The sequence below is a fragment of the Odontesthes bonariensis genome, chromosome 16 (genome assembly GCF_027942865.1).
Source record: "Odontesthes bonariensis isolate fOdoBon6 chromosome 16, fOdoBon6.hap1, whole genome shotgun sequence".
Lineage (NCBI taxonomy): Eukaryota > Metazoa > Chordata > Actinopteri > Atheriniformes > Atherinopsidae > Odontesthes > Odontesthes bonariensis.
In genome coordinates, this window is record NC_134521.1 from 36,009,454 (window position 1) to 36,029,189 (window position 19,736).

At 41.4% G+C, this 19,736-nt stretch overlaps 1 protein-coding gene across 3 annotated transcripts; it reads right to left on the reverse strand.

Annotated features, from left to right (window-relative positions):
- Window positions 1–3,738: 3,738 nt before the first annotated feature.
- tcerg1b (transcription elongation regulator 1b (CA150)) lies at window positions 3,739–19,168 on the reverse strand. 3 transcript variants are annotated; one of them, XM_075486990.1, is made up of 21 exons: window positions 19,092–19,168; window positions 16,899–17,130; window positions 15,842–15,994; window positions 15,316–15,598; window positions 14,991–15,233; window positions 14,127–14,186; window positions 10,603–10,803; window positions 9,242–9,348; window positions 8,719–8,804; window positions 8,464–8,624; window positions 8,229–8,313; window positions 7,953–8,088; window positions 7,723–7,812; window positions 7,496–7,614; window positions 7,120–7,270; window positions 6,091–6,255; window positions 5,752–5,934; window positions 5,389–5,568; window positions 5,148–5,231; window positions 4,906–5,006; window positions 3,739–4,533 (listed from the first exon to the last, which is right to left on the reverse strand). In XM_075486990.1, the coding sequence occupies exons 1-21, from the start codon at window positions 19,136–19,138 to the stop codon at window positions 4,332–4,334; spliced, it is 3,069 nt and encodes a 1,022-aa protein (XP_075343105.1). In that variant the 5' UTR covers window positions 19,139–19,168; the 3' UTR covers window positions 3,739–4,331. The 3 variants fall into 3 exon arrangements, with proteins under 3 accessions (XP_075343105.1, XP_075343104.1, XP_075343106.1); XM_075486989.1 differs by having other exon boundaries at window positions 8,719–8,807; XM_075486991.1 differs by lacking the exon at window positions 14,127–14,186 and having other exon boundaries at window positions 8,719–8,807.
- Window positions 19,169–19,736: the final 568 nt, after the last annotated feature.

Sequence of the window (19,736 nt, forward strand, 5' to 3'; positions counted from 1 at the left end):
CTCCATTGCCAAGAATAATTGACATTTGGGTCAACATTTCACTTCAAAGTGCTTACATATGCAAGTTTTTCTATCATAAATAGGCTTTTGATGGACACTATACAAATACAGCGTTCACGCACTGTGGCATTTCCGTACAAGGTGATGATGGACCCTGTCAAGGTGCTCTCCACTGCTGAGGAGTAAAACGCTTTTAGGATGGGTGTTGAAACTTTGAACTTTCTCAACAAGCGAACAAAGTATAATCTCTGCCTGGATTTCTTTATAATGTGTTGCGTGTTGTTTGTCCATGTTAAGTCCTTTTTGATATGTATCCCCAGGTATTTAATGCTCTCTACTCTCTCAACAGGTTGTTTGCAGATGGAAAGTGGAGTGAAGTCCACCACCATTTCCTTAGTCTTACTGAAATTAAGTGCAAAGTTGTTGAGCTGGCACCACTGTGAGATGTTTTCACAAAATCTGGCCCAATGCATGATGTATATGGCTATATTAAAATATTCATAAAAAATAAAATAAAACGATTATTTTCTGCAAACTCCACCAGATTCTTGTTCTACATGTCCCCAGCTACCTCTGTGGTGATTTTCAAGTCATTTCACTGCATCATTGTTTAATAATTTGATGTTGAAATCTTGCCCAATGCATGGTGTATATGGCTATATTAAAATATTCATAAAAAATAAACAAGCGATTATTTTCTGCAAACTCCAGCAGATTCTTGTTCTACATGTCCCCAGCTACGTCTATGGTGATTTTCAAGTCATTTCACTGCATCATTGTTTAATAATATGATGTTGAAATCTTGCCCAATGCATTGTGTATATGGCTATATCAAAATATTCATAAAAAATAAAAAAAAGGATTATTTTCTGCAAACTCCACCAGATTCCTGTTCTACATGTCCCCAGCTACCTTTGTGGTGATTTTCTAGTCATTTCACTGCATCATTGTTTAATAATATGATGTTGAAATCTTGCCCAATGCATTGTGTACATGGCTATATCAAAATATTCATAAAAAATAAAAAAAGGATTATTTTCTGCAAACTCCACCAGATTCCTGTTCTACATGTCCCCAGCTACGTCTGTGGTGATTTTCAAGTTATTTCACTGCATCATTGTTTAATAATCTGACGTTGAAATCTTGCTCAATGCATGGTGTATATGGCTATATTAAAATATTCATAAAAAATAAACAAACGATTATTTTCTGCAAACTCCACCAGATTCTTGTTCTACATGTCCACAGCTACGTCTGTGGTGATTTTCAAGTTATTTCACTGCATCATTGTTTAATAATCTGACGTTGAAATCTTGCTCAATGCATGGTGTATATGGCTTTATTAAAATATTCATAAAAAATAACAAAAAGGATTATTTTCTGCAAACTCCACCAGATTCTTGTTCTACATGTCCCCAGCTACCTTTTTGGTGATTTTCTAGTCATTTCACTGCATCATTGTTTAATAATATGATGTTGAAATCTTGCTCAATGCATTGTGTATATGGCTATATTAAAATATTCATAAAAAATAAACAAACGATTATTTTCTGCAAACTCCACCAGATTCCTGTTCTACATGTCCCCAGCTACCTTTGTGGTGATTTTCTAGTCATTTCACTGCATCATCTTTTAATAATATGATGTTGAAATCTTGCTCAATGCATGGTGTATATGGCTATATTAAAATATTCATAAAAAATAACAAAAAGGATTATTTTCTGCAAACTCCACCAGATTCCTGTTCTACATGTCCCCAGCTACGTCTGTGGTGATTTTCAAGTTATTTCACTGCATCATTGTTTAATAATCTGACGTTGAAATCTTGCTCAATGCATGGTGTATATGGCTATATTAAAATATTCATAAAAAATAAATAAAAGGATTATTTTCTGCAAACTCCAGCAGATTCTTGTTCTACATGTCCCCAGCTACGTCTGTGGTGATTTTCTAGTCATTTCACTGCATCATTGTTTAATAATCTGACGGTGAAATCTTGCTCAATGCATGGTGTATATGGCTTTATTAAAATATTCATAAAAAATAACAAAAAGGATTATTTTCTGCAAACTCCACCTGATTCTTGTTCTACATGTCCCCAGCTACTTTTGTGGTGATTTTCAAGTCATTTCACTGCATCATTGTTTAATAATATGATGTTGAAATCTTGCCCAATGCATGGTGTATATGGCTATATTAAAATATTCATAAAAAATAAACAAACGATTATTTTCTGCAAACTCCACCTGATTCCTGTTCTATATGTCCCCAACTACCTCTGTGGTGATTTTCAAGTTGTTTCACTGCTTCATTTTGTGATTATTTGATGCTGAATTCATCGGTGACATCCCCCCATCTCTTTATATCACCTCTTCTTCTTTACTTTTTCATAATGTTATTTCATTTCACCATTTTTGCCTTTTACTTGCTTGATGTCCTTGTATGTGTGTGTGTGATCATATTCCTTATTGGACATCCAGCCCTACCTCCACCAGCCCAAATCAACTGGTCATCTATACCTTGTCTGCACCTCTCATCAGTGCACTACTGCCACACAGAGAAGAGACAGAACCAAACTTAATTTATCACCACAACACCTCACAGTGAGCAGTTTAAAAATTTGGAGTAATTGTCCTAATACCTCACGTTATGATGGGCAAAACTTGCATATGTAAGCACTTTGAAGTGAAATGTTGACCCAAATGTCAATTATTCTTGGCAATGGAGTACATGGACACACTGATAGTACCACTGAGTCCTTCCTGAACACAGAACCAATAGATTTTACTGTACAATTTTGGAGCTAAGGTCCTTCAAAAACCTCACATATCATGATTTCTAAACGACAAAAACTTGAATATGCAAGATGTTTGAAGGGAAATTCTGATCCAAAAGTTAATTAATATTGGCTATATATAGCCTATATATAGAGAGAGAGAAAGAGAGAGAGAAAGAGAGAGACTGTGCTAAAGCCTGCTGTAACTCGCTCATCTGGCAGTGCATTTACGATGGTCAAGCTAGCCGCCATTCCCAGCCGCCACTCTTTCACACGTCGTTTAGGTTAGAACTAATAACGTTGTGTGTGTCGCGCCGTTTAAAACCGTAGTAGTAGAGAATATGAGCGCATGTGAAAGTTAAGTGGCGGCTGCCTTAACGGCGGATGAACGAGTGGCGGCTCACTTGACCGCAGTTCGGAGAAGGAGCTAAATAGTTATAGGAACTAAGGGAGAAAGCCCCGAGTTCCTGTATGTCCGAACACGGGAGAAAACGGCCCCGCGGATTAAAAGGTTATTAGAACTCCCAAAGGTTCCTACAGTCCGAAAGCGGCTATATACAACCAGTTTGCCTAGTAGATCAGTCCCGCCTTAGCAACTAGATTTAAAAAAGAAAAAGAAAAAACGATAGTGCGTCGCACAAATCGCCCCTATGGAGGAGCCGCCACTGCTTGGCATTATTTTATAGTCTAAGCAGAAAAACTAATTATGCATACATTTTCATAAAAAAGCAAATATTTAATTCAGCGCTAGAAAAACTTCAAACCTGTTCAGACTACTCCCAGACAAACTCGCTACCAAAATGTCTAACGGTTTAGTGTTTTTGTTGCATTTTACAAATTTAATTATGTGATAACAAGGCTTGCTTTCCTAATATTGATGGCAGCCGAGCTTCCTTCCATAATAATTTCCTCAAATGTAAACTGTATGACAGATGTTAACTTAAAAACAACACCACAACACATAATGTTGAAAAACAGTGGAAGTTGCCTTTATTTCATTCAACAGAGAAACTGCTGCGACATCGGAGTAAACCACTGAGCTCAAACTAACATTCACACTGGGCCGCTGAAACAATGACTGGCACAGTGGAGCTGTAAGGCTTAAGGACGCCTCAAACAAATGCACACATACTCAAACATGCGTGCATCACACTCATACGCATACGCACAACGTCTCGCACTCTCATCTTCATTTACATCAGCTATCTTACACCTGTGTAGCTGCTCGGGCAGCCGCCTCATCACTTCCCTCTCCCTCTTATGTGGTCTGTCAGAGGTGAGAGGTCATAGGTCACCTTGAGATCAGGTAACCTCTGATCCCTGCTGTTGCCTTAAATGCAGGGCTACTTCAGGGCTAAGAGGTGACATAACACAGAGACCTCAACCGTTTATCTCTATGGTACATCTCTAAGCAATATAACCCCCAGCAATAACACTGCAAGGGCAGTCGTGGGCCAGGAGGCCGGGGTTCAGGGGATGCTGAGGGGAGGTCATGCTCTGGCCAAATGGAGGGCTAGGAGGAGTAGGGCATTGGCCGAGAAGGTTATGTGATTGGTCACTTAGTAGAGCGTCGAGTGGGCTCAGAGGCGGTGGGTGGAGGCGGTGGTCCACGGCGGTCTAAGTCTTCGATGTAGAACATGATGAGCTTCCTGCGCTCCTCGGGGACGCACTCCAGAACGAGGTACCGCTTGTCGTTCTGAAGGATCTTCTCCACATCTTTCAGATGCTGCTCCGACTCTTGGATCAGCTTTCTCGACCTGGAAGAAGAAAGACAGGCAGATCATTTTAATGGATATTTGTAGACTTCACAGCAGTTAAAACAAACCAGGGTCCATACATTTCACAAAATGAAGATTTATCACCCACAGATCAACAGAAATGTTCAACTTTAACACACAAAAAGATAAAGAAAACTAATTTCACTCCATAAACTTCTATTTAAACGACTTCTCCAGCCATCAGCTTTAGATAGTCAACATTTCTCAGAACAAATATCTAAAGTAGTTCAAGAATAAACGGCCACCTGGAACTTTTAATATAGCAGGTTAGAATATCTACTGGTTCTGTCTGGTTAGGTATTGTCTGATGAACTTCTGTGCAGTAAAACAATCTGTGTGGAGTGTACAGACCTGTAAGTAATGAACTTTGTCTCCTTTAGCAGGGTCCTGAAGTCAGCCTTGGCGGTAATATATTTGTCTTTAATGTAGTCTTCAAACTCTCGCTGTCTTTTCTGCAATGAATGATTAACATATGAGATATAACAGTTTTTTTTTTATATATATATATATATATATATATATATCCCCTACATGAATGTTACAACATCATTAAAATCCAAATTAGTTGAAGATCTAGAATCAGATTGTCTTACTCTGTCACTGGAGGAGAACTTTATACAGCGAGGGTCTTCCTTGATGACCTTCTTCACCTCTTTCCATGTCGTTGTCAGAGTGATCTATAACATACACACAGGACAATATGCTCATCCATATGTGATGTGCTGAAGCTGCTGCCCCGAAGCTGCTGCCCCGAAGCTGCTGCCCCGAAGCTGCTGCCCCGAAGCTGCTGCCCCGAAGCTGCTGCCCCGGTCATTCATCCTAACCACTTCTTACCATGCTGGTCTCATCCAGCAGCTGTCTGAAATGCTCTTTCTTCTTCTTTGCCAGTGCTTCTACATGTTCGTTGAACAGCTTCTCCTTCTCCTCTCGCTCCAGCAGAGATGCAGACTCCCAGCGATGGTCCTTACGCAGATTGCGGCGGGTGTCTGACCATGTTGCGTCTGAAGAGCGTACCTGAGGAGTGGGTAGAAATGTCTTAATGCAGAGGGAAATATCACTTTTTATCTTCAGTCAAAGTCACTCTACTTGAACACGGATATTATGTCTTACCAAAACAATTTCTATTAATTAGGATGAAATGAAAATTGAAATGTGACCTGTGTTTTCATCAGTGTTTCAAGCTGAAGAGCCTCTCACCATATCAGACATGAGTGCTTTGAAATGCTGGATGGCCTCTTCCCTTTTGTGCTGCTCCCTTTCTCGGTCGATCTCTTTGGTCTGTTCTGATCGGGCCTTCTGCACCTCCCGCTCCCTCTCTCTGAGGCTGGCCTCAATGCGCGCCTGCCGCTCCAGCTCTCTTTCCTTGTCAATGTCGATGCTCTGTTGGGTGGGACAGTTTTCTCTGTGAATTCTGTTTGCCATTTCATGCAATTTGAAGAACTATTAAACTATTACAGAGCGTTCTGTGATATCATAATCACGGATGGGTCGGAAACATAAATGCTGAGATCTTCCTCCACTCAGAGCTGCTCCTACCTTGGCCTGTTTCTCCATGTACTGTTTGAAAAGTTCCTCTCTGAGTGCAGAGCTCTCCACAGCCTTGTATCGTGGGTCTGTCTCCAGCCTCTCTTTCACTTTGCTCCACCGCTGACTTCCCTCTATGTGCTGATCACTTAGCAGATCAAAAAAGTCTTGCTTTACCTGCAAGCAAACAGACACATCAGACTTTATAACATCTGTACAAAACTGTGGGCGGCACTCCTGTGGACGGTGGAACACAAATGACCCGCTCAGACAGGTCAGCACAGCAAAAGGAGCCTGCAGAGGTCTTGAAAGCTTGACAGACATTAGCAGCCAGCCACCAGAGGGCGCTATAAAATCAGCTTCACCTACCAACCAACCCGTGCTGCTTGCTACAAGAAAGGGGGACACGGCCGTTTATCTGATTCTTCAGACAGAAAAGTAATTAAAAAAGGTATTTCAGCTCCTCATCATACCGTCTTTGCATGAACACAAACTCTTTCATACAAATGTATCTAAAAATCTTATTAACCTTAAACATAAAAAGGCCATTTGTGTGTAAAATGCCTGAGTCATGGAGAAGTTTCACTCTGAAATCTGGCAGAAAGGAACATAACAGTTCAACTGTGTGAGAGCAGAGATAGACGTGTATAGCTACATGTGTTCTACAAAACAGATGAGACCAACAGGGGTTAGAGTGTGGAAAAAAAAAAAAAAAATAGATGCGTCTCACTTTGGAAAGCTTTCAGATTGCATTTGAAGGACTTGACAGAGATTAAACAGATTAAACTGAGGCTAACAATTTAAAAACACTTCTGTCTGTAGACCTTCATATTTAGGTGGTCAAACAGCAGAAGAAATAATTCAAAGTACCAAAGGCAGAAAGTCCTGCTGTGAATCTTCTGACCGACTGACAGATTTACAGGGAACGCAGCAGAAGTGTGTGCTTTAGTCCCACCTTCAGCTCCAACTTTTTGCCAGTCGGCAGTAAAGTACTACATGAGAGGTAAAGCAGAGCCCGGGTTTTAGGTATGTGAATGATACCTTCTCTCCTCTGCTTTTGGAGTCCTCCTTCTCCCTTTTCCTCATGGCGGTGATGAATTCCACGAAGATGGCCTCCCTGTCCTTCATCTTCTCTATGGTCTTAAATCGTGGATCTCTGCCGTGCTTCAGAGCAAATTCACTAAATGTTGTTCTGCAAAGATTTAGAAATAATGACAGCAAATAAGGCTAAAAAGCAATGATAATAAATCAGTATTATATTTATTGCAAAGCAAAATCATCTCAAACAATCTGTTAATACTCTACTGACACAGAAAACTATCCACATCCACCTTAAGGAATGTCAGCAGGTCACAAATAAAGGCCTTTAAAACCTTTCTCATGAAGCAGCAGCAGAAAATGGAGCTTGTTTCTTTACCTTGGTGTGAGCTTCCCCTCCTCCATCATCCTCCTGAACTCATCTTTGGCCTGCATCAGTTTGTTCTTCTTCTCCTTCCTCTCCTCCTCTGCTCGCGTCTTCACATACTGATCAAAAACCTGAGGAAGACCAGATCACAGGATCGTGACTGAAAGACTCTCCAGCCTTGTACGGGATCACAATTATAAGAAGACAGAGAAATAGATTTAGAAATGGCAAAGCCGAACCTGTTTCCTCTCTTTTGGGTTGAGCAGAAGGTAACGTGGGTCAAACACTATCTTGTGAAGCTCTTTGTCCCAAGTTGAGAATGCAGACACCTGCAGGCATGAGAGGAGACACTGGTATTAAGATGATAACTTATGTAAGACGTCCAGTGTAGCAACACTGTACTAAACACTGCATAAGAACAACAACCCAATGACTTAAGGGTTCATTTTCAGGATAGAACTTCTGTTACCCCTCTCTCCAGCAACATTTCTCTGAACTGGGTCATCCTGGCCTCCAGTGGCACTATAGCCCTTTCTCTGGCGGCTCGGAGCTCTGCCTCCATAGCTGCTTCCTTCTCTGAATCTGCTTCTTTCGTGTCCTCCTTCCTGTCAGGATGAAATCACAAAGATCACAAGATCAAGAGGCGGTCTGGGAATTAAAGGTCAACTAAAGGTTCGATGCAGGAAAAGGACAACACGGGGTTATGGAGGCTTGATTTTTCTTTTAGCAGTACGGGCAAACTTACTTTCTTTTTTTAGCTTTGCTCGGCTCCTCGTCCTGATTATCTTCAGTAGCGATGGATATCTCTGGCTCCTCCTTGACACTGACACCTGTGCATGAACAAAAAGGGGGAAATGAATACAGACTACAGTAAAACGCAGCATAGTACACTCTGATCTTAACACCATTTATAAGAAATGGCCCGTTTATTGTAAAAAACTGAAATCGGTGAGTGTATGCCAGTGTGTGCTTGTCCACACCGATCTTCTTGCTATCCTCCAGGCCTCTCTTGTGCGGCGGCTCCTGGATGTGCTTGTCAACATCAGCTCGACCAACCAACTCCTCGGGACGGTCCCACATGGACAGCCGTGTTGTCGGGTTGTAGAAAAACACACGATCATCGCCCGTCCATACAACACACCTGATTAAAAGGAGAAGACAGACAGCATATTATCAGCAGTGCGTTTTTGCACTTAAGTAGAGTGATAATGTGGGATATTACATGGGATGCATACCAGGGTGTGCCAGGGATTGGGTTGGTGGCTATGGGTCTGGCTTTCTGAGCTGCCTTTTCTTCTTCTGTCATCTCTTCTTCTTTAGGCTCCTCCAAAAAATGGGCAAGAATGTTGGTTATTAAAGTTTCTCTAAACTCATCAACCATTCCCCATCATCTATAGAATTACATTTTACAGGATTGTGTGACAGTCTTAATCCATCCCAAGAGGAAATAAGTGAAATAGTGATTTATTGAACTGTATCAACATGACTGGAAACCTAGCATAGAGGACAAAAACTGAACTCTGAGCAGCTTTAAAGTGAATATCTGCTCTGAGCTCCTTTATTCTCCAACACTGAGGCTTGGGCACAGCAAATTGTTATTGTTTATTATTATTGACTTTATAGCTCATCTTCCATCCTGACACATTATCAATAACAAATTTACCACTAACATGGTTTGTGAGTGCTGTCTTGTATCACAATCATTGCATTATTTTTCCCTTCCCCCCAGGTAAATGGGTAACTCTCACGTTCACCTACCTCTCTCTCATTATTAGTGTTTTCGGTTTTGTTTTCCTCATCCTCCATCGCCATCGCCTCGGCTTCCTCCTGGGCAAGACGTTCTCTGATCTTTTCCGCTTCTTTTTCTGGGAACAGAGATGCGCAGCACATAAACTATCAGGGAACTAAACGTGGTCTTTCTGGTGAATTCGGCTCGCAAACCAAGCAAACGCCAGATGAAGAAGCGTTCCCCACAAAAACATCAGAAAACACAGAAACCTTCTTTGCAGCCATATCCTGTAATTAAAGTGGTACATTTAAATTGGACATGAAACTAGCATCTGGTGGGTTTTTTCATTATTTGAAAGAAGAAAAAAAGAATAAATAAATAGTTTTTTTTAAAAAAGGGGGAAAAAAAATCACGGGTTCTCATCATGAAATTAGGAGTCAGAGATCATTTAGTGGGTGTTTTACTTCTCACTGATAAATTTAAAAGATTGCTCTTATAAGTGTGCCGTCATTGTGTTGAGATCTTTGAATTTTATGCAGAACTGGCTGCAGCTGCAGCTTCAGCCGTGGATCAGACTGAAGCAAAAAGAAGTCTCCAGAAAACTCCTGTGGGTGTCAAAGCGCTTTCTGCAGTCACAGAGACTGTACTAGCAAATCAAGCTATAACACAACGGGAGAAATGAGGGATAGTCCCGGTCACTTAGATTTGATTTCGACTGAGAAGTTGGGCGTGTTTCAAACTGGCAGCACATGCAAGAAAATCCCTCAAACATCCTGCAATAGAAGAAACTGGATGAAAAAACATTCAGGAAGCTGATGTCGGAGAGTAGGGTGCAATTATGCTAAATGGGGTGATATTTTTGATATTTATTGATATTTCAATTGAGGGAAACTTTCTCACACGAATGTAGGGCTGGGCGATAAGGACCAAAAGTCATATCCCGATATATTTAGGTTGAATATCGATATACGATATATATCCCGATATTTTTTCTGCAAAGTGAGAGCTGTGAAATGAAATGCTCAGTCAAAGTCAAAGCCAAATACGAGTAGATTTATTGAAAACTCACTATAAAATGTAAACATAAACACTGTATAACAAAGCTCCGTAAGGTGCACATTTAAATAAAAAAAATATCTTAAATAAAATTGGCCTATAAAATAAAATGGGCAGCATTTATATATAAAGAGATAACATAATAAAGTGCTCAGTTTAAGAAAAACGTTTTTAAACATCAGCTTGAGATTACCTGTTTCCGATATTTGAACTATATCGATATATGCGATATGGTCTAATTCCATATCTTATTTAAAAATATATCGATATATCTTAAATATCGATATATCGCCCAGCCCTACACGAATGGTTGTTCCACCACCTCAGTGCCTACCTTTCTCTATGAGGGCAAATGGCTTCTCCCAGGTGGACTCCAGTGTGCGGTTGTTGTAGTAGTAAGTTTTGCCATCAGCTGTTTTGTACTCTGACCACTCGGGGAGCTGCAGTGATCCGGCCATGGAGGCAGGGGCTGCTGAAAGTGACAGCTGGGGATGCATCATGGAGACCAAAGGCGGGCCCATACCAGGGAGCATGCCTGTTGTTGGTCAGAGACAAGACAGACAGACTACAGTTAGTTCATTTTTCCTTCTGAAACGAGTTCCACTGCACAGCCTGCCTCAGATCAAATTTCAAGTTGCTTACTTTCAATTGAAAATTTAATAAAAGCTTCCTGCATCTTACAGATATATTGATACTGATGTTCTTCTCTTGTGCCAACTTGACAACATGAAAAAAAAGAAAAATATAATGCAGAAACCGTAAGCTGTAATGTTCATGTTCAAAGACTATTTTGCACCGATTTATTAAGAAAAGATTGACATTTTGGTGCCTAAACACAAACCCTAATCCTGCCTATGATTTGATTCTTTCCAACCTGTCACGAGAAACGTTGGTGTGACCCAAATGTTGACCTTTTAAAAGAAATCAATGCAAATAGAAAACTAGTGTATGAGGGAAATGCCTGTTATCTTTCATCTGGACATTATTTTTCGGGCATTAAAGGGATAATCCGGAGTAAAATGCACTTTAGATCAATTTACGGGATGTTGGGAGTACATACGTTGAGTTGACATCAAAATCATGTCATTCGGATGTGTTTTGAGAATTTCGATTTGACCGTTTTTAGCCAAAAGTCGTTAGCCTGGAAGTCAGAGGGGCATATCATGTCACCGCTACGAAACGCTATTTTTATACCTCTTCTACAGCTCCAAACAACATAACAATTACGTGGTAGTGAGTAGAGGGTCCCTAAAGCCAAACCGAAGTGTCCCGAGGTCTTCATGTGGTCGGATATAGAGTCCAGAATGAATTTAATCAAGCCAGTACCTTTCCGGAAATGTTGCTGCTGCAGCTGCCGCTTAAGACAGTGGTGAAGTTGGTTTGAAAAAAAAAGACACCGTATTTCCTTATTGTGAATATCTGTCGAATATCCAATATCAAACCAACTTCACCACGGTCTTAAGCGGCAGCTGCAGCAGCAACATTTCCGGAAAGGTACTGGCTTGATTAAATTCATTCTGGACTCTATAGCCGCTTTCGGACTGTAGGAACCTTTGGCAGTTCTAATAACCTTTTAATCCGCGGGGCCGTTTTCTCCCGTGTTCGGACATACAGGAACTCGGGGCTTTCTCCCTTAGTTCCTATAACTATTTAGCTCCTTCTCCGAGGTCGGGTCTTTTCATGGTTCTATAGAACGCATCTGACGGAGGTGTGTGGTGGTCGGTAGCTACGCCCCATGTCATGCTATCATGGCTGAAATGTTTCCTCATACGACACAGACACAACCGGCGGGTGTTTAATAAGTTAAACTTACACTTGTCTCCTTTGTCTGCGGCGCTCTGCTCTCCTTTCTTCCTTCATGAAATGAAAAAGTATCTCCTGACTCTCTCTGTGAGCTCTTCCAGCCTCCATGTTAGACGCCCGATGTGATCGTCCATGATTAATATCACCATCATGCAGACCATGAACACGGTGGCCTCCCCGCTCTCCATATTAGCTTCTTGGTGGTGTTTTTTCTTCTCTAATTACTTTTACCGGGTTCTGTTTTGTTGTTGAATGTGGTGCTAAACGGCTAACGTACCACGTCACTGACGCAGACGGCGGCGCATCAGTCCCTATCAGATCCCGACTCATGTGCGAATGCAGACTGAAACAGAAGGACAGTTATCAGAACGAAATTCGAGTAGGACAGTTCTGATAACTGCGTTCTTAGAACGGCTCTGTCCGAAAGCGGCTTATATCCGACCACATGAAGACCTCGGGACACTTCGGTTTGGCTTTAGGGACCCTCTACTCACTACCACGTAAGTGTTATGTTGTTTGGAGCAGTAGAAGAGGTATAAAAATAGCGTTTTGTAGCGGTGACATGATATGCCCCTCTGACTTCCAGGCTAACGACTTTTGGCTAAAAACGGTCAAATCGAAATTCTCAAAACACATCCGAATGACATGATTTTGATGTCAACTCAACGTATGTACTCCCAACATCCCGTAAATTGATCTAAAGTGCATTTTACTCCGGATTATCCCTTTAAGCAGAGTGTGTGTTGTTTATCTGTAGTTTAGAAACGTCATCACCACATAGACTGAATCCCAATCCTAACTTTGACCGTAACCCACATTTTGCAGAGGTAATGTGCCCCTTTTCTTCTAGGGATCAATGAGAAGTGGTCATCTTGTCATCCAAACGGCCCCCCAAGCCCTTGTTGAACGGCTTTGAAGGGCTAGATGATCACTACTCGATGATCTTCAAAAGAAAAGGAGCACCATACCTTTGTCATAGGCCAGTGTTTCCAGCACAGAGGCTGAAGCTCTATTCTTTAGAATACTCTGAGTGCTGTTTGCTGCATATGTAGCAGAGATCATCACTGAGCAGAAGGTGATGTAGAGTCAAGCTGTGTTTTTAATTCAAGTTGCTCTATTCTTTCCAAAATAATTTGCTGGAAAGGTAAACAATGACCCTCTCACCCATTTTCCTCTTTCAAGATAAGTAATGTGCAGTAAGTCAGTGTTGACTGACCCATCAGTAGCAGAATTTATCTACTCCTAAACATGTACATCGATTGGGCTCTTGTATTTGTTTGATCATCAAGCAGAAAAAGATGACTTGATGAGGCAAAAAAACAAACAAACAGGATCAAAGTATTCATGAGAAAAACTGTGGAAGAATCTGCTCAAAAATAAACACATTTTAAATCTTCAACAACCAATTGACAGTGGACACAGGCTACATACATACATAAACAAACAAGACGTGGCCACACACCCACGACCATGCCACAAAAGACGACAACCACATGACCACAACATGTGTTACACGGCCTAAATGCTACTAAGAAACAGCAGGTAGTGTTAATCAAGATGGCCTTCTACTATCGCATGGCTACAAATTGACTGTTCCTACCAACCAGCAACATGCCCCAATTTAAATATTTAGATGAAAGTAAAAAAGATAAAAACAAGACGTCTGACAGTTCCTGACCGGATCCTGGGGACAACGCGCAAGCAAGTGGATTTATCTTTTAGTGAGAGCCAAATATACTCATGACTGCCTGAGGAACAAAAACATCTGTAATTAGCTCGGTGGTGAGTAGTTTTTTAGCTATCCACCCAGTAAAAAATGCTGTATGTTCCTCCATTTAGTACAACATTAAGGATGAGAACAATCGAGCAGCATTTTCAACTTGTGTCAGTTGGAAAGGCAGAAAGGTCACCACTGTACACCGAATGAATCATGTTCACAGCAGTGGAACCCATGCCCCTGTAAGAGTCCCCATAGATACCGTATAACGCATGTAGACATCATTCACTACCATGCCATCTACTGTGGATCTGAGAGGCGAGCGGCTGGGTGTTTACCGTTGGTGCTGGGGCCTGCCTTTACACACGGTGCACCTACTATCTGCATCATTGCTACACCTGCAAGAACAACGGACAAGTAAGCATCTGGTTGAGTACAGCAAGACACCAAACATCAGCTGCCAAGGTATGTAAGAGTTTGTCTGCTTGGCCTCACTCAAACATCATTATGAAAGTAGTTACCAAGTTTCTGCTCATGTTTATGAATGTGTTGTGTATCAAAAGATGTTAGAAATTAGCATAGATACATTTTACGGTCTATCCTAAGATTTATTCACTTCTTTGGAGAAGGGTTAGGGTCTAAAAAAACCTCTAAAAAAGGGATTTGACTAACAACAAAAAACAGCCGTCTTACTGAGACATTGCCCCATACTTAATTCATCACTTAATCCATAAAGAACTGATTATATTTACAATGTGAATGATCTTTTTTTCAATTCAGAATTAAACTAACTCATTAAAAATAAGGGACTGGAACCAGAGTATGCTTGCTGTCCTCGTGTAGTAAATACGTGCACTCATAATAACGAGTCAGCCTTTCCAGAGACTTAAAACTTGATCTCATTAGTCTTAAAACATTAATTTGAACCAAGTGGCAGCACTGGCTAACGAATGAGAAGCTACTGTCCAAACACTGTGTCCCTGCAGCTGTTAAACAGCATATCAAAATAATTTTTCACACATCATTCCCTCACGTATAAGTGAAATATGCTCCACTGTAGGGTGCTATTACAGTGAGCCACACAGGAACATTTCCAGACTTCATAGGACAAAACACAGTAAAGATTTGCCCAGAGGAGTCTGAACAACAAATCTGCAATAAAGTATAAACCGCAGCTCTTAAATTATCGTTGCCATTCTCACCTGGTAGAGGGATGTGCATGCCGGGCAAAGGCACCCTGAAAGGTGGCACCATGACAGGGGGGAAGGCAGGTATGGCTGCGGTGGGCTGGGCCACACTGTGAGGCAGGGCTGCCGGCAGCAGAGGCATGGTCTGAACCGCCGTTACAGGTGATGGCACCGTGGAAACAGTCACCACGGTGACTGGCGACACAGAAACAGTTGAGGTCACTGCGGGAACAGGGGCGAGGTCTGCTACAATGGTGGCTGAAAGGAAAAAAAAGTATTTGAGTTTGAGTTTGTGGAAGCCTGAGTACTTTATGTTGATATTAAAAAGTGCAGCTTTTACCTGCAATGCTCACTGAGGGTGAAAGGGTGGTGATTGAGTCCGGACTGGAGGTGTGTGTGCGAGACGGGGTTGAGGATGGCGCCTGAGTGGAGGAGGCTGCAGCCGCTGTGCTGGCTGTCGTGTTGCCACTGCTTGAGCTGACAGCCGCAGTCACCCCCACACTTGCACCTGAACCTGCAGCCCCCGCAACAAGAAGGGGGTTAAGTTCAGACTGCTGGATGATCTTCACACCTTCTGGTTTACTCCATGCTGATTCTCTGGTCCGGGCATTGTAGTAATATGCCTGTGGAGGGGGCAATAAAAAAAGAATGACACCAATGGCACAGGATTTTATCTTTAATAATGCAATGAGCAGCATTGTTGTTCATCTTAATCCAATTCAGTGTTGAATACATTAAATATAGGATTTACTATGCCTATGGCTCCTTAAGGCAACACATGTTGCTTAAATTCAATTAAACAATTGACTTCATTGATAAACTATTGTAAGGAATTGTTATGAGCGGACACTGCACTTTCATCTTACCTTTCCCTCTGGCGTCTTGTTCTCTACCCAGATCTCCTCTGCAGGGTTGAGTGCAGGGTTTCCAGATGTAGGAACAGGGGGCATCCCTGGAGGAAACAGCATCCCCGGAGGAGGTGGTAGGTTACCAACGGGAGGGGGAAGGAATGGAGGTCTCTGCAGGGAAAAAAAAACAAACACACCAAGCATTTTGTTATAAAACCACATGAAGTTACACTGGGGACCGAAATGACCTAATCAGAGTACAAACCATGACTGTGCAGAGTACAGAAAAGTGCTGGGTCAGATACTCAGTGAAGTACTTTGTCAGAAGCAGATGGTTCCTGATGAATTTGCGCATCAATTAAGTAAAAATTAAAGGGGAATTGCCTTGTATATAAGAATCAATTATGGTGGATTGTAAAACCTGCCCTATTGTGTCTCATTCTGAGAGCCAATACTGATGACATATGTTGAAAAACATGAAAGGGCCAAAGCGTTCTTTTTGCCTAATAGCTGTACTATTAATCCACAATGAAAAACATACTCTGGATTACATCTTTGTTGAGAAAGTGACTCTCTTCTTCTCTTTCTATGTGCTTGTTCTGATCCATCGTTGAGGCATTTTTAACATTACTCTAATCCAGAAGACAAACTTGTGACATACACCAGTTCACGGACATTACTTTGGAACAATGACTGGTTTAACTTCTATAAACACACTAACAAACAAATGCATTAAGTATAGTACCAGTAACATTTTCTGATTTGTTTTCGTTAATTATGTTGCACGATTTATTTGTTAGTTGAGATGCATTTAAATAAACCTAGTCAAGCTAAAAGTTGTCTCATTAAGAAGCTAACTCAACACACTGGCTTCAAACAACAAAAACAAATCAGGATTCTTCAAATGAGGGGATCTTTTCCTTTACAAAGTTAGCTTATGCTATATATCTCTGTGACTCCTCTTCTCTGCTGTGACACCTCACTGTTAAGTATCTGGTTCCATTTTTAAAGAAATTCTGGATAGTTGGTGTTGTAACAGAACAATAAACTCCCACACAAATGAGAAACCAGTCACCTGAAGATGAGGAGGTCCAATGGGTGGCGGCATGGCTCCCGGTGGTGGGATGGGCGGCATGTTGGGGTCAAAGGGTGGACGTGCAAATGGTGGTCTTGGTGGGGGTCCCCTCATCATTCCAAAAGGAGGCGGTGGTGGCCTAAGTAGTGGTGGGGGGCCTCGTAACACTGGAGTCTGGACAGGCGCTGGTGCTGGAGCAGGGCTGCGGAACCGCACTGCCTGCTGCGCCATTCTACAACAGCAAAACAAGACTGGGTTACAATTAAGTGAAGCGCAATAAGTCAAACACATGCGAAATAAATCTTTAATGACCCAACTATGAGTAAGTCTAATGCTACATAATTAGCTGCTATTTAACAGATTCTTGGACAGGAAGACTTGAATTTTTCCCTTATAAGATTCAAAGTTTATAGAGGATGTGGAGGTAGGTGACGCAGTGCATGCTGAGATGGGAGCACCATCATGCAAGATTGGCTCTTCCATTACTTCGGGCTGGTTAAGTTTTACGTTGGCTAAAGTGGACTAAGAAGGGGCGAGATGAAAAAAGCAAAAAGCAAAGAAAGATGAAAGTTACTGGTAATAATTCTATCAGGGCTGGACGATAAAACGATTGTAAAAGCAGACTGCGATTACATTTACAGTCAATCTATCTACATAGCCACCTGTGTGAATTACAATGAGCATCAGCTGGCTGAGGAAGGAAACTGGGCAGAAATGTAGGACAAAAGTAGCTGAAGAGAGCCACGAAAGTCGGGGTTAGACAGAGGGAGAACTTTCCCCAGACTGTCGAAGTAGTTGGCAAAAAAGTTGAGACGATGTCATCTCAAATTATATCATGATACATTTTTTTGTTATATCGCCCAGCCCATCACGCCGCTACATGAAAGATCTACGGATTTATAAACCAACATCGTTCCAAAATCTGGCCCCCTTTTTTTGGACAGTTTATTAAACAAGTCATAATACTTCCAAATACACACTGCACTGTGTTTATTTTAAAGTCATATGTTGTGGAAGTCAATATATATTTTAATCTTGAAATCCATCATAAATGTGTTTAGCTTTAAGTGGACAGATATGTTTATCTATTGGTTACACAGAGAAGAAATGGACAGGGACATGATTTAAGACATTGATCCGGCAGTTGGGAGTGTAAAAATATGATGTTGAAGTCATAATTGAGGGTCTGTGCACTTAAAAGAAACCCTCAGAGCAAGCAGGAACACTTTAGGGCATCCAAACAAATCTATGTCCGACAGCAACTTCACATTCTCTGTCAGTGGTGACAAAGAAATGAGTGACCATCAAAGGAAAAATTATTTGGAAGGTTTGGTTACTAACAAAACTACTGCAAACAGTCAGAACATTAGATCAGTATCATATGAATACAGTGGTGTTGTTTAGAATCAACAGCTTATTAAACTGCAGAGGTTTTTCACCTCCCCATAATCAGAGAGAGTAATAGCAGCAGTACAACTGCTGCTGGAGCAGGGATATAAGTTTACTGTGGAAGGAGCAATGAATAATAGTGTTGAACAATCTTTGTAAATAAGCTGCATGTACGTGCATCCGTTTCTTTGTTGCGGTGCTGAGTTTTTGTTGACGACTGTAAAGGAGTTTCTGAAACCCGTTCTTCATGCTGCATTCAGACACTTGACCAGGGCGCCTGCAGGTGTTATGGCTTTCTTTGCTTTAAGTCATGCATTTCCCCTTGCATTTACAAGTTGAACTCTTCTGTTGATAGTGTACGTAAACATAATCCAAAACAAAATCAACCAGAGAAAGCCTTTTCTTGCTAACTAAGCTAATAGAGGCTAATCCATTCAAAATATTGAGGGTGTGCTGCTGCTTACCAATTGAAAGTGTCATAGCGAATTGGCTGGCTGTTATTTGTTCATATGGGTACTGTATAAACGGAAAGTAGGGGGCATGTGAGGTATACAGCCCAGTAAGGTGGGAAAAGTGTCTGTTTACCGCGTGCAACGAGAGGCGAGGCGAGCCGCCTGGGAACATAAGCTAGTTAGCCCAGAGCTAGTTAGCTCGCGTGGCTACATTCACAAGTAACTCATACTGTATTTCACAAAGTCTCAATGCAAACCACCACCGACCAACTGCATATGAAATTTCGGCTTGTGTTCTATAAAATATATTCAGCTTGTATTCATTTGAAGATTGTAATCGATGTTAACAGACCTGTTGTCGTTGAACCCGATAGTCTCGTTCTCTGCCTGGTCCGCCATTACAGGAAAGTGTTACTGCTCTCTTCCTGGAAACGCCCCTAAGTGGCTTCTAATTTTCCTATTCGCTAATCTCTTGTGTCAATCACAGTGAAGCCCCAAGTTTGCGCGCTCTGATTGGACAACAATTTTCTCGCGAATTTTCAGTTAAGCGTTCATTGGTCCTCTTGGGTCCTGTTTTTCATGATGTCTTTGTTCAATCTGTACACGGCGCAGAAGACTGTATGGAACACGGTGTTGATGGTAAGTAGGGGGACTGACACCTGCAGCGTTTACCACTGCACTGCATTTTACTTTGATGAAGGGTATTTCCTGTGCTTTAGGTATTTTGTGTACCAACTCTTTTAAGCTGTGGTGGGCGAACAGCTGACGTAGCGGTATATTACACCACTATAACACTGCACTTTTGTTGGAAACCACGTACGTAAGAAAAAATGCAAACCTAACATTTTTCATTTTTGGCGTTCCAAGCTAACAATTCACTAATCATTGAGAAAAAAATGTGTATAAACTCGATGCATTGGATGTACATATTTATGTAATTAGACAATCAAAGTTCAGCATATTTAAAGTATATTTCTACAGTCTTTAAACCTTCATT

Bases quoted from the DNA above. Each gene is read 5' to 3' on its own strand.
- tcerg1b (XM_075486989.1), bottom strand. From the start codon at position 19,138: ATGGCGGACCAGGCAGAGAACGAGACTATCGGGTTCAACGACAACAG. The intron at 7,615-7,722 runs GTTCGGCTTTGC...GGTCTTCCTCAG, and splicing joins ACCCAAAAGAGAGGAAACAG to GTTTTTGATCAGTATGTGAA. The intron at 5,007-5,147 runs GTAAGACAATCT...CATTCATTGCAG, and splicing joins AGTTCTCCTCCAGTGACAGA to AAAAGACAGCGAGAGTTTGA.